At 42.6% G+C, this 14,269-nt stretch overlaps 1 protein-coding gene across 2 annotated transcripts in view; it reads right to left on the bottom strand.

The window, feature by feature from the left end:
* LETM2 (leucine zipper and EF-hand containing transmembrane protein 2) overlaps window positions 1–14,269 on the bottom strand; it is a 59,719-nt gene that overhangs the window by 14,932 nt on the left and 30,518 nt on the right. For both annotated transcript variants that reach the window (XM_082255227.1, XM_082255226.1), the window contains exons 3-4: window positions 13,406–13,790; window positions 4,528–4,671 (exon numbers count right to left, since the gene is read on the bottom strand). In XM_082255227.1, the coding sequence (XP_082111353.1) occupies window positions 4,528–4,671; window positions 13,406–13,790 (529 nt within the window). The remainder of the gene's footprint in view (window positions 1–4,527; window positions 4,672–13,405; window positions 13,791–14,269) is intronic.

Raw genomic sequence — 14,269 nt, 5'->3', positions numbered from 1 at the left:
TTATTGTTTTAATATTGATGATTTTGGCATACAGCTCATGAAAACCCAAAATTCCTATCTCAAAAAATTAGCATATCATGAAAAGGTTCTCTAAACGAGCTATTAACCTAATCATCTGAATCAACTAATTAACTCTAAACACCTGCAAAAGATTCCGGAGGCTTTTAAAAACTCCCAGCCTGGTTCATTACTCAAAACCGCAATCATGGGTAAGACTGCCGACCTGACTGCTGTCCAGAAGGCCATCATTGACACCCTCAAGCAAGAGGGTAAGACACAGAAAGAAATTTCTGAACGAATAGGCTGTTCCCAGAGTGCTGTATCAAGGCACCTCAGTGGGAAGTCTGTGGGAAGGAAAAAGTGTGGCAGAAAACGCTGCACAACGAGAAGAGGTGACCGGACCCTGAGGAAGAGTGGGGAGAGGGAAATGCCAAAATGCCTGAAGTCCAGTGTCAAGTACCCACAGTCAGTGATGGTCTGGGGTGCCATGTCAGCTGCTGGTGTTGGTCCACTGTGTTTTATCAAGGGCAGGGTCAATGCAGCTAGCCATCAGGAGATTTTGGAGCACTTCATGCTTCCATCTGCTGAAAAGCTTTATGGAGTTGAAGATTTCATTTTTCAGCACGACCTGGCACCTGCTCACAGTGCCAAAACCACTGGTAAATGGTTTACTGACCATGGTATTACTGTGCTCAATTGGCCAACTCTCCTGACCTGAACCCCATAGAGAATCTGTGGGATGTTGTGAAGAGAAAGTTGAGAGACGCAAGACCCAACACTCTGGATGAGCTCAAGGCCGCTATCGAAGCATCCTGGGCCTCCATAACACCTCAGCAGTGCCACAGGCTGATTGCCGCCATGCCACGCCGCATTGAAGCAGTCATTTCTGCAAAAGGATTCCCGACCAAGTATTGAGTGCATAACTGAACATAATTTTTTGAAGGTTGACTTTTTTGTATTAAAAACACTTTTTTTTTTTAATTGGTCGGATGAAATATGCTAATTTTTTGAGATAGGAATTTTGGTTTTTCATGAGCTGTATGCCAAAATCATCAATATTAAAACAATAAAAGGCTTGCACTACTTCAGTTGTGTGTAATGAATCTAAAATATATGAAAGTTTAATTTTTATCAGTACATTACAGAAAATAATGAACTTTATCACAATATGCACATTTTTTGAGAGGGACCTGTATATATATAAAAAAAAAAAAAATGGAAAAAAAAAAAAAAAAAAAAAAAAGGTTCCCTTTTAGAAGGAGTACTTTTTTATTGCATAAAGTTTATATTCCCAGACTTTCACCGATTAAGTAACTAAAAAGTCCCAAATAATTTTGGAACATATTTTTTAACCAAAGACAAGAAGACCACACACCAATGACATCACTTCTTTAAACAAGCTTTATTAATTCAGGCACATGTCCGAATGAATAAAAAAACATTGAAGCAATGTCATCAAGGTAAAGGTCTTCTCGCGTTTTGGTATGAACTTTACTGGCTCGTGTCTGGCATAGACATATGCCGGTTTTCGGTAATTCGATATATCGCGGTATTGCATAGCCACGGTATTGTTATTGTGGCATTTTTAAAATACCGAGTTTCTCTGTCAAGTCTGCCTGACTTGTGAATTGATACATTTCAGTGAGCTGGATGACTCATTCACTCACGCCTTTCAGCATTAAAGCGGAGTTCCACCCTGGTTATACATTTTTTTACAAAAATACCCCCGGGACAGTCAGGGCTAGCACATTCCACAATGGCTAGCCTCTGATCTGTCCCGGGTTGCACTTACCTTTCAGGAGATATACTTACCTTGAAATTGTCTTCTCCAGCGCTGCCATCTCAGGTGTGGGCAGCTTGAAGCCAGCACGATCCTCTTCCGCGTCCTCTTCGGTCCTCTTCCTCCTTCTTCGGTCCCACGATGCACTGCACCGGCCCCGACGTCACTTCCGGGTCGCGCGCGTCATCCCTCCACAGCTTCTGGGCATGCCCAGAAGCTGTTTAGAAGGGGATGACGCGCGCGCCCCGGAACTGACGTCGGGGCCGGTGCAGGCGCAATGATTCCTGGGAGCGATGACGTTCAGCTCCCAGGAATCATTGCAAAAGCCAGGAAGTGACGAATCGCCGTGGCCGCCGAGGGGGAGGAAGAAGGAAGTAAGGTGAGTATATTTTCTCTAAAAGGTAAGTGAAAAAAAAAAAAAATTGCGATTATCCATTTGTTTTTCAGGTGACCGGGAGCGAGAAGATGGAGGTAAGTATAAATTTCGGGTGGAACTCCGCTTTAAGTCTCCTAACTATAAACAAAAATGATTACATTGTATTTTTTCCTTCCCTCTGCCAGGGAGAAAGGAAGTTTAACCTCTTAAAGACTGGATCTTTTTCTGACACTGGTTGCTTGCAAGTTAAAATCAGTTTTTTTTTTGCTAGAAAAGTACTTAGAACCCCCAAACATTTTATATATTTTTTTAGCAGAGACCCTACAGAAAAAAATGGCGATTGTTGTAATATTTTATGTCACACTGTATTTGCGCAGCAGTCTTTCAAACGCAATTAATAGACTTTAATGAATAAAAAAAAAAAACGTAACAGTAAAGTTATCCCAATTTTTTTTTTTGTTACACAGAGAATCGTGAGAGAATCGTGATCTTTATTCCAAGCTAAAAAATCGTGATTCTCATTTTGGCCAGAATCGTGCAGCTCTAATATATATATATATACACACACACAGGCATAGCAGCCCACATTACATTATTATATAGCCATCAAGCAGTGTCTGGCCTACCTGGTGATGACTGGTCCTGGCGCTCTGATCCGATGGCCTGGTCTTTAAAGGGGCAAATCCTTGCGATCCAGAAGTGGTTAAACCTGCAGGAGGACCGGTGTTTTTATCTATTAATGACTTTACTATTGCTTTAGGCCTGGTTCACATGTATGCGGGTTGGTGGTTCACATGTATGCGGGTTGGCGGTTCACATGTATGCGGGTTGGCGGTTCACATGTATGCGGGTTGGCGGCCCACATTTGCACAGGCATAGCAGCCCATTGATGTGAATGGGCTTGAGCTGCTATGCCTGCGTTTTCAGCTGAAAAAAGGTGCATGCAGAATTTAAAAAAATGCAGTGGCCATGAAATCCATCCTTCTTTTGCACCATGCGACTTACCTGCCGTTGCTGCACACGCAAACTGTTTTTAAATGCCGTGCCCACGTATACAAAAAATGCAGAAAGCTTGCCAGAGCAGGAACTGCAGGTTAGTCGCATGGTGCAAAAGCAGGATGTATTTCAAGGCCACTGAATTTTAAAAAAAATGCTGCATGCACCTTTTTTCTGCGGAAAATGAGGGCATAGCAGCCCGTTCAAATCAATGGTCTGCTATGCCTGTGCAAATGTGGGCCGCCAACCCGCATACATGTGAACCACCAACCCGCATACATCTGAACCACCAACCCGCATACATGCGAACCACCAACCCGCATATATGTGAACCAGGCCTAAAGCAATAGTAAAGTAATTTATAAACAACACCTCCTTCAGGTTTAACCACATCTTGACCACAAGGATTTGCCCTCTTAATGACCAGGCCATCGGATCGGAGCCGAGCGCCAGGACCAGTTATCACCAGTTAGGCCAGACACTGCTTGATGACCTATTTTAGGCCTGGTTCACAGAGTCTGTACTGACTGACTATATAATAATGTGCATAAGTGAACCAAAGCCCCTAAATTCAGCAATGAAATTGAAGTGAGGTGGAAATTTTAATAATTTAAATTTAATAATAGAATACCGTGATAATACCGTATACCGTGGCAAAACCTTAATCAATTAATCGCAGCATGAAAATCTGATACCGTCACAAGCCTATTCTGGCACCTGGCATGCCGGCAGAGAAGTCGAAATCTGGAATCAGGTCAGCCTTTACCATATTAAGATTTTTAAGCAGAACTAAACATATCAGAATAATGAAGGTCAAACATTGCATTCTTCTACCAGCAATCAATAACAGCGTAGACAAAAAGACCTACTATTAGGGGGGTAACTCCTCTAATGCAAATTGTCAATTCAAACACATGCATGGTGGATCTGATCAGATGGTACATCTTATACAGCCATACTTTTTGGCATTCCCTTTTAGATTGAAAGCTCATGGGCAGGGCCCTCCTAACCCTCTTGTCTTAATGTAACGGTCATCTCCCACAATTTTGCAAAGTGCTGCACAAACTGTTGGCACGAAGTAAAACCAGGTATTATAATAATATTACTTCTAGTACATTTGTGGATATTATCCTGAAATCTGGGTAACTGCACTGGATATGCTGCAAATCTAGGCATAGATCAGCATCATCTCACAAAGCAGCCTCTGCTGGTCAAGAACATGCACTAGTCACCCTGCATGAGATGGCAGGACACGCTGTAGCTGCAATGTAAAGAAAAAAAAAAAAAAAAAAACACAATTTAAGAAAAGCATTCAGAAAATGGAGAGGACATGACACCTCTTGGTGAATGGATTTGTTGCTCAAGTCTTACTGACCTTTTTTGATTCTGACTCGAAGGTAGATGGTAACATTTCCGGGAAGAGCTTCAGAAAGACGGGTAGAAGAAACTCCATGAAGGGGACAATGACAAACACCATGAACGGAACCAGTCGGAAAAGATCTGCACAAGTTCTCATCAGCTATAAACAAAGCACACAATCGGGGACTTTACAATTTATTAATAATGTTATTTTATATTATCATATAGCAGAGATGAGAAGTTACTCTCACCAATGAGATTAGCTTTTAGCATGAGGAAGGTGAAAGACAGTGCCTAGATACCTGCTACACTCTAATCCACAGTTTTAATAAAAAAATAAATGGTCCCTGATGCTAAAACGAGTGTCACTCTTTTTACTGACTTCATTACCTTAAAGTTATTATGCTATGTGAGCCATTTTATTTGCATGATACCCGGGTCACCTAAACTTTTCCTCGCTGTACACATTGCGGTGTGAGGATGCAATTTATGCACATATGGGCGGCACAGTGGTGTAGTGGGCGGCACAGTTGTGTAGTGGTTAGCACTTTCACCTAGCAGCAAGAGGGTCGCTGGTTCGAATCCCAACCATGACACTACCTGCCTGGAGTTTGCATGTTCTCCCTGTGCCTGCGTGGGTTTCCTCCGGGTACTCCAGTTTTCTCCCACACTCCAAAGACATGCTGGTTGGTCATTTGGATCCTGTATAAAAATTGGCCCTACTATGTATGTATGAATGTGAGTTAGAGACCTTAGATTGTACGCTCCTTGAGGGCAGGGACTGATGTGAATGTGCAATGTATATGTAAAGCGCTGCGTAAATTGACAGCGCTATATAAGAAACCTGAAATAAATAATTACCCCATGGTGCCATCCATCTGGCTGGGGGAGATGATATCCCAGTGATTTGGATCTCGGTTTACACATATAAACAACTTATGGGGGGGTCACAGTGCACATGGCAAGCGTAGCGTGAGATCAGGAGCTGGTGACACCTCCAATATTTTTCATCACTATTCACAGAGTGTAGGATCTTTACATCACTTTGAAACTTTTTAATGGAACTTTATTTATATGGACTCTCATATGCTCATTATATAAAAGCATTTATAGTGCTGCACTTTTTTTTTTATAATCTACAGTTTTGCTATTTGCAGACACTTAGCCTTGTGTAACTGACTGTGAATGCCACTTGATTAAAACTTTCAGGTGACAATTGTCATTTTTCAATGAAATTATGAGAGGTTGAGGGCAGAGGGGGAGAGTGGGGGGAGAGACATCTGGCCGGCAGTGGGGGCCAGTACCTGCAAAACTAGGTACCCGCTCCCCACACACAAAAAAAATGAACGTCCAATATTGTTAGAGGAGGGGAGAGGATTCCTAAAAATGGGACTTCCTACTTAGGGTAAAGTTCCACTTTAAGTATGGTTCCACTTTAGGAGTTGACAGATTTACTGTCAGCAGGGGGTGGAGCTTAAGCTGTATGTACTGTATAAGCAAAACTTTTTTGTTTTTTGGATACGGTAGGAATTTTGAATTTGACATACTTTTTTATCTCTGTGACAATGTCATAACAATAGAGAGAAAGAATCATGGAGTGGGGCCACAGATGGCAATAAATAAAAAAAATTGGCAGGGGTTCTAAACGTTCCCCACACTATCCAAAACTAGGCGTACACTTTGTACTTTTACAAAAGTCGAGAGCCTATGGGCTTAGTATTCAAGGAGCTCTTGTGCAGGTACCCCTTACCAAATAGTTGATATAGAAAAGCCAGGTGATGAATATTCAATTATCCTCACAGACGGGACACACTATTCACCCAATGACATTGGGGCTTCTCAGCAGAGGGCGTTAAGGTAAAAGAAATTGGACATCATAGTGTAAATCCAGATTAAAAGGAGTTAAACACCAAAAATTGATATTCAGGCCCTGTTCAGGTACCGCTTACCAGAAATAAGTTGATGTAAGGCCAAACAGTATAAGGAGACTCCAGGTATGCCTTAGATAATGAGGATCGAGGGACCTTAATGATGTCAGTATGGAACTCCAGCAACGTGTAGATTGAGTGATGAAAAATAAAACAAGGCAAACGCCATAGCGTAAAACCAAAAAAACAGGACAAAAAACACCCAAGTGATGTGCACACAACAGGTCTCGTGAGGGAAGAGTCAGTGCATATGGGGGACCAATCACCAAATAAACTCCATAGGTACCCCTTACCAAACACTAAAGGGTTGGGAGCAAAAAAAGGAGTATGTGGGGTGTCAAACCAATGAAGATGGCTGCTTACCGGATGGATAGGAAACAGAAAAAAGAGGGACACCAAACATGCAGACCAAAAGACCAGTGGTGTGTATGGGTACTCTTACCAGCTTCAATGGTTAAACAGGCAGGGATGTGAAACTCAGCTCAGATTCCCAGGAGAAAAACGACCAGCTCAACAGATGATTGAATGGGTAAGGGAATCCAGTAATTGACACTCAAAACGGGACTTCTCCAAGGGGCTCAGGGCTCAGAGGTAGATGAGAGGGCAGCCAAAGAACACAGAGGAGAGAGCCATAGTGTAAAACCCCAATAACATTTATTGTAGAAAAAGAATAAAACTTACAAGCGTCGGAAAAAATAAGCATGTACAGGGAGATGTGCGAACCGCCGGCCGGACGGCTCCGCTCGCCCGTCCTTCAAAGGTGGATCACGTGGGGATGACGTCAGCACGCCGCGTCCTGACGCGTTTCATCAAAGATGATATTATCAAAGGTACGGGCGGCGTGCTGACGCCACCTTTATATAACAAAAACAATCGATGACCGGAAGTTCACCCAGCGCCATCTTTAGTGTGGTAACCCGGAACCGGAACATATTACATGACCCGGAAGGGGAATTAAGGAGGGACAATAACAATTTGCCATTGGTAAATCCCGATAAAGGGGATTAACCCTAAATTGACTCCGTCTAATGCCGTGTATGGATCCATATCATACATCAGACCTGGGGGCCAAATGGACCAAGTTCAAAACCCCATTGTCCGAAGAGCAGAAGCAAATATCAATAAATAAAATATAGTATATAACGCTAGAAAGTGCAAAATTGAAAATTAAAAATGGGATATATGACCCAATAATTGTGAGAACTTCCAGTGATGGATTCTATTGTGTAGTTCCCACAACATCAAAAATTATTTAAAATTGGCTCAGAATTGTGGGTAAAGGCCATAAATACTACAGATAATATATATTACATAGCATAATAATGGCAGTAATATATAAATTAAAATAAGTACATACATAAATTGAAAATTAGATGCATGAAATAAAACAAAAAAGTATCACCAAAGCCAATACGGTATGGAAAACATGGCAAAACACCAATGTCTAAATGAAGCCTCAACCATCCTATAAAAGAGGTGAGGCGACAATGATGAGCAATTAGTCATATCAAGGGGGGGGGGAGAAGGGGAAACAGAAAAAAGGGGGGAACCAAAGTAAAAATGTATATATATATACAAAAAAATTAGGAGTTATCGATAAAGGCGTTCACCTCCGTGTCGACATTTAATCCAAAGGGTGTATAGGATTTAACCCTATATATCCAGGCCATCTCGAGACGCGAAATGCCTCTCTTTAAAGGTTCACCCCGCCAATGTGGAACAAACTTATCTATTCCAAGGAACAGCGTACCCTTAGGGTCACTATTGTGCATCTGTGCGTAGTGCTTAGAGACCGAATGTTTAGGGAATGATTTTCTAATGTTTGCAACATGTTCATTAAGCCTCACATTCATAGGGCGTTTTGTCCTGCCGATGTATTGATAACCACATGGACACTGGAGCAAATAAACCACTCCTTTGGTAGCACAAGAGATAAATGGCTCTATATCATGTGTTTTACCAGTACTATGGGAAATAAAAGTTTTAGTGTTCCGTTTCTTTATTGAATTCAAAGAGCAAATCTGGCACCTGTTGCACTTGTAGTACCCTGTAAGTTGATCTAAAAAGGTACTTCTAGATTTTGGAGGTTCAAGCACATTGGGGGCCAGGCGATTGCGTAATGATGATGCTCCTCTAAAGATAACCCTAGGTCTCTCTGGTAAGGAGGTGCTGAGGACAGGGTCATTATTTAGGATATGCCAATGCCGGCGTATCAGATTTTTAATGACCATGTGCTGGCTTGAGAAAGTGGTGATAAATGGTGCAGCAGCAGAATTGGTGGCAGTATTATTAGCCTCTTTCATCCGTGGTTGCAAGAGTTGGGCCCTGTCTTGTTGTTGTACCTCTAGGAGTGTTTTCTGGAGAAATTCTGGGTCATAACCCTTCTCAAGAAATCTTCCAGTTAGAACTTTCGACTGGGAAAGGAACTCCTGATGGTTGGAACAATTTCTCATAATGCGGAGATATTGTCCCTTGGGTATTGCCTTTAACCAGGGGTCGTAATGGCAACTATCGACTGGGATGTATGAGTTTCTATCAGTAGTTTTAAAATATGTTGATGTTACAAAACTATTGTCCTTCACAGATATAGTTATATCAAGAAAGTTGATGGTAGACTGGCTGCATTCATAGTTGAGCTGGATGCCTCTTGAGTTGGCATTCAACATTTCCATGAAAGCCACCAATTCATGGTGATGACCATCCCAGAGGAGGAGGACGTCATCGATGTACCTAGCCCACAGCCTCAATTGAGGCCTATGGTGGGCATAGATGACGTCCTCCTCCCACTGGGCCATGAAGAGGTTGGCCAAGGAGGGGGCATATTTAGCCCCCATAGCCACCCCTGTTATCTGGCGGTAAAATTTACCATCAAACCAGAAATAATTATGGTGTGTGGCAAATTCCAAAAGTCTCATGATGAAAGAGATCTGTTGGTCTGGTATCTGGGAATCCCTATCAAGAAACATCCTCACTGCATCTAGGCCTAAATGATGTGGAATGATCGTGTAGAGGGAGGACACGTCTGCTGTTACCAGCCATAGATCCGCAGTGGGAGTCTGTTCAGACAACAAATTCAGGATATGCGTGGTATCCTTGACATAAGATGGAGTCCTCTGGACTAGAGGCTGCAGATAGGAGTCTATGTACTTCCCCACCCGGGACGTCACAGAGTCTATGCCACTGACAATGGGGCGACCCGGGGGGGAAGTCAGACTCTTATGCAGTTTTGGAAGGCAGTAAATTACTGGGGTCCGGGGGCATTTCGGAATGAGGAAAGCCTTCTCCTTTTTATTAAGTATCCCCAGTTCGTGACCATCCTCCACAATTCTCTCCAACACCTTTTTGTATTTGGTCTTGGGATTAGAGGGCAAAATGACATATGTTTGATTGTCATTCAGCAATCTATGCATTTCTGCCATGTAGTCGTCCCTATCAAGGACAGCTATTCCCCCCCCTTTATCAGCTGGTCTAATAACCAGGTTTCTATTGTTACATAAGGAGTCTAATCCTGTTTGTAAATCAATAGAAAGAGAGGTTTTGTGTACATGAATTCGATCTAGGTCTCTAAGCACCACATCCCTGAATACTTTCAGAGAAGGCGCCAAAGGCCCTGGTGGATTAAAAACAGATGCATTTGATAACCCGGAATGTTGATATTGCCGAGGTACATTAATCTGTTGGGTTATTGGATTGCTCATCATGTATCGCTTCACACTCATTTTCCTCACAAATTTGTGTACATCCATGTATGTTTGGAATTTGTTAAGGCGTTGTGGGGGTGTGAATTTTAGACCTTTGTCCAAAATTCGAATCTCAGCATTATTTAGAGTGACCTTGCTGAGATTAAAGATACCTGCTCCCTCTACGTTTTGGATTTTTTTAGATTTAACGCGCCTACCTCCCCGACATCCTCTTCCGGTTCTGCCGGCCGCTTGACGCCTTGGTTGGCCCTGGGAAAACCCCAACCCGGGTAGCTCTGACCGGCTAGACTAACCGAGCCAGAGCTCTCAGGGACCACATCTCTGGATGGATGAGTGTTGATTTGTGGTTGGGATGATTCAACATTACTGGAAACCTCATTATCCTTCAAGGGGTAGAAGCGGTTATTAACCGGTACATTATACTGATGACTTTCATGCCTGGATGGAAGAGGATCCCTTCTATACCCTTGTGGTTCTCTACTAGGTCCAGGTGGACCATTGTAGGATGGATCATACCATTGTGAATGGGGCCTAGGGGGACTGTAATATTGTCGCCAATGTGGGGACCGGTAATGTTCGGGTTCTGGACCCTGGGGATTGGAATAGTAATATCCCGAATCAGCATAATTGTCAGGTCCCCTCCTCCATTGTGGAGTAGGGGGGAAGTTGGCATAGCCATAACCTCCATGTGGATTCCGGTCTCTACCCCGTTGCCAGTCACCTTGATGTCCCTGCCCCGAAAAATTGTTGGTAGATTTAGGTGGGTTACCCATGGGTTTGTTGTTATTACCATTGGGTCCCCTATGTGGTGACTTATAGGAAGGACGGCGGTTATTAGGCCGTGGTCCCTTTTTGGTTTTAGGGCCGTTGTTGGGTTGAGATGGCCCATTAAAGGCAACCCTAGGGGGATTGGTGGAAATTTCCATTCCTTCCTCATGGGGTTCTGGATCTATCAACAGTTTTTTCTGCCACTCAAAGACCGCACTTGAGTGGTAGTCCTGCAGATCACGGTTAAACTTTTTACGTTTTTTTATTTTTTGTTCTCTCTCCTCCTTTTCAAGTACTTTTAACAAATCAGCCGATGCAACCTTATAGGCCTCACTGGTCATATAAGGGGCTAGTTTTTCTTTAACAGTCTTTATTTCACCATCTAACCTAGTTAGCTTAGCTTTTTTGCGAGATGTGAGAAAATTTAAGAGACCAATACCGGCTTCATTGAAGTATCTATGCCATTCTTCTAATTCATCCTCATCAGATTGAGGACAAACCTCCCACCTCAAACTCCTTGGTACCATACGCCTCTTGACGTAGGTGTCAAGAAAGGCTATGTCCCACTGGGTATGAACCTCAGATACCATTAGATTCTTTAACCTCATGAATAGGCCACTCATATCAGTATCTTCTGAAGTAAATGTTTCAAAAACCCCATCGGTGTTGACCACCTTAGAGGCCCTATATTCAAAAATATCCATGAATAAGCAGCAATTGAAAGTCAAATAGGCAAAAGAAATAAAAGGAAAACAACTGCGCTAATTCAAAACAATAAGCAGCAACTTCAAGTGTGACAGACACCCCAAAATAAATAGTAAAAGATAAGCTGCGCTGTATGTTGAACCATCAACTGAAATAGTCCATAAAAAAGTCCAATGCCAAATAAAGGTTGTGAAAACTTGTGCAGGTACCCCTTACCAAATAGTTGATATAGAAAAGCCAGGTGATGAATATTCAATTATCCTCACAGACGGGACACACTATTCACCCAATGACATTGGGGCTTCTCAGCAGAGGGCGTTAAGGTAAAAGAAATTGGACATCATAGTGTAAATCCAGATTAAAAGGATAATATCATCTTTGATGAAACGCGTCAGGACGCGGCGTGCTGACGTCATCCCCACGTGATCCACCTTTGAAGGACGGGCGAGCGGAGCCGTCCGGCCGGCGGTTCGCACATCTCCCTGTACATGCTTATTTTTTCCGACGCTTGTAAGTTTTATTCTTTTTCTACAATAAATGTTATTGGGGTTTTACACTATGGCTCTCTCCTCTGTGTTCTTTGGCTGCCCTCTCATCTACCTCTGAGCCCTGAGCCCCTTGGAGAAGTCCCGTTTTGAGTGTCAATTACTGGATTCCCTTACCCATTCAATCATCTGTTGAGCTGGTCGTTTTTCTCCTGGGAATCTGAGCTGAGTTTCACATCCCTGCCTGTTTAACCATTGAAGCTGGTAAGAGTACCCATACACACCACTGGTCTTTTGGTCTGCATGTTTGGTGTCCCTCTTTTTTCTGTTTCCTATCCATCCGGTAAGCAGCCATCTTCATTGGTTTGACACCCCACATACTCCTTTTTTTGCTCCCAACCCTTTAGTGTTTGGTAAGGGGTACCTATGGAGTTTATTTGGTGATTGGTCCCCCATATGCACTGACTCTTCCCTCACGAGACCTGTTGTGTGCACATCACTTGGGTGTTTTTTGTCCTGTTTTTTTGGTTTTACGCTATGGCGTTTGCCTTGTTTTATTTTTCATCACTCAATCTACACGTTGCTGGAGTTCCATACTGACATCATTAAGGTCCCTCGATCCTCATTATCTAAGGCATACCTGGAGTCTCCTTATACTGTTTGGCCTTACATCAACTTATTTCTGGTAAGCGGTACCTGAACAGGGCCTGAATATCAATTTTTGGTGTTTAACTCCTTTTAATCTGGATTTACACTATGATGTCCAATTTCTTTTACCTTAACGCCCTCTGCTGAGAAGCCCCAATGTCATTGGGTGAATAGTGTGTCCCGTCTGTGAGGATAATTGAATATTCATCACCTGGCTTTTCTATATCAACTATTTGGTAAGGGGTACCTGCACAAGTTTTCACAACCTTTATTTGGCATTGGACTTTTTTATGGACTATTTCAGTTGATGGTTCAACATACAGCGCAGCTTATCTTTTACTATTTATTTTGGGGTGTCTGTCACACTTGAAGTTGCTGCTTATTGTTTTGAATTAGCGCAGTTGTTTTCCTTTTATTCAAGGAGCTCTGCAAGGATTGATATATAACTAAAGAAGTGGTCAAGTTTATTTTAACAATAGATAAAGCATAGCTTTGGCTTCTACAATTAAACAAAAACTTTCTCCCACAGCAGATTGGAAGTTAGATGGATGTAATAGGTTTCTTTGGACCAAACGGGAAGTTTGTCCTCCATATAATTTCATATCACTGAGTTAATTGTTTTTGCATATGCACTTTAGAGGAATACCATAACAACCTACCCTTCTCCTTTCTCTCCTGCTCAGCACCTGCCCATGTAACAGCCTCCAAACCATTCGAGCGGCCGTTTTGGTGTCAATCCAGAGCAGTCGGAAGCCATGATAAAAGTGTTTAATTTCATCCACCACCCTCTGGCCCAATGACTTGCGCACGATTTGCGGAGCTTTCTCTGGCTCCGGGGTAGGAGGTGTTGGTGTAGGAAGATCCGGTGGAGGTAAATCCTGGAGTCGTAACACAGATGTGTGGTAATTCCGGTCACATGTGGAGAGGTAGGGTAAAGTGAAGGATGCCCGGCAGCTTGATATGGGAGGTAACCAGCTATTTTGGTTAAAGGATATGGAGGTGTAGAGAGGGCAGCATTTCTTCTGCAGTACAAGACAGGAGACCCTGTGGGATTAAAAATAGACCAATAAGATTGTTTATAGTGCAGGGCTAATTAATTAATCAGTAAGGAATATATAATCTGAAGAAGCAGAATTCAGAATGGTTTCTGAACAAATAACATCAACCACTTTAATAGCTGGAGCAAAATATGGAAAAATTGCCATGAAAGATGGAAGCAGCCTCAGATCTCCTGCCAGGGAAACTACCCCTGGGATCCTCACAGGAATATAAATTTGATGTCATGCCACTGTCCTCCAATAGCCTTATTTAGGTATTGGACTAGGGCAGTGATGGCGAACATTGGCACCCCAGATGTTTTGGAACTACATTTCCCATAATGCTTAATTACACTGCAGAGTGCATGAGCTTCTCAGGAAATGTAGTTCCAAAAAATTTGAGGTGCCAAGGTTTGCCATCACTGGACTAGGGGATAAGCATGGATGAGTGTAAACATATCACTGTAAAAGATAGTCCATTGAAAA

This window comes from Pelophylax lessonae (genome assembly GCF_965119305.1).
Source record: "Pelophylax lessonae genome assembly, chromosome: 4".
NCBI lineage: Eukaryota > Metazoa > Chordata > Amphibia > Anura > Ranidae > Pelophylax > Pelophylax lessonae.
The sequence above is the reverse complement of the archived record's forward strand: the minus strand, read 5'-3'. Positions and strand labels throughout refer to the sequence as shown.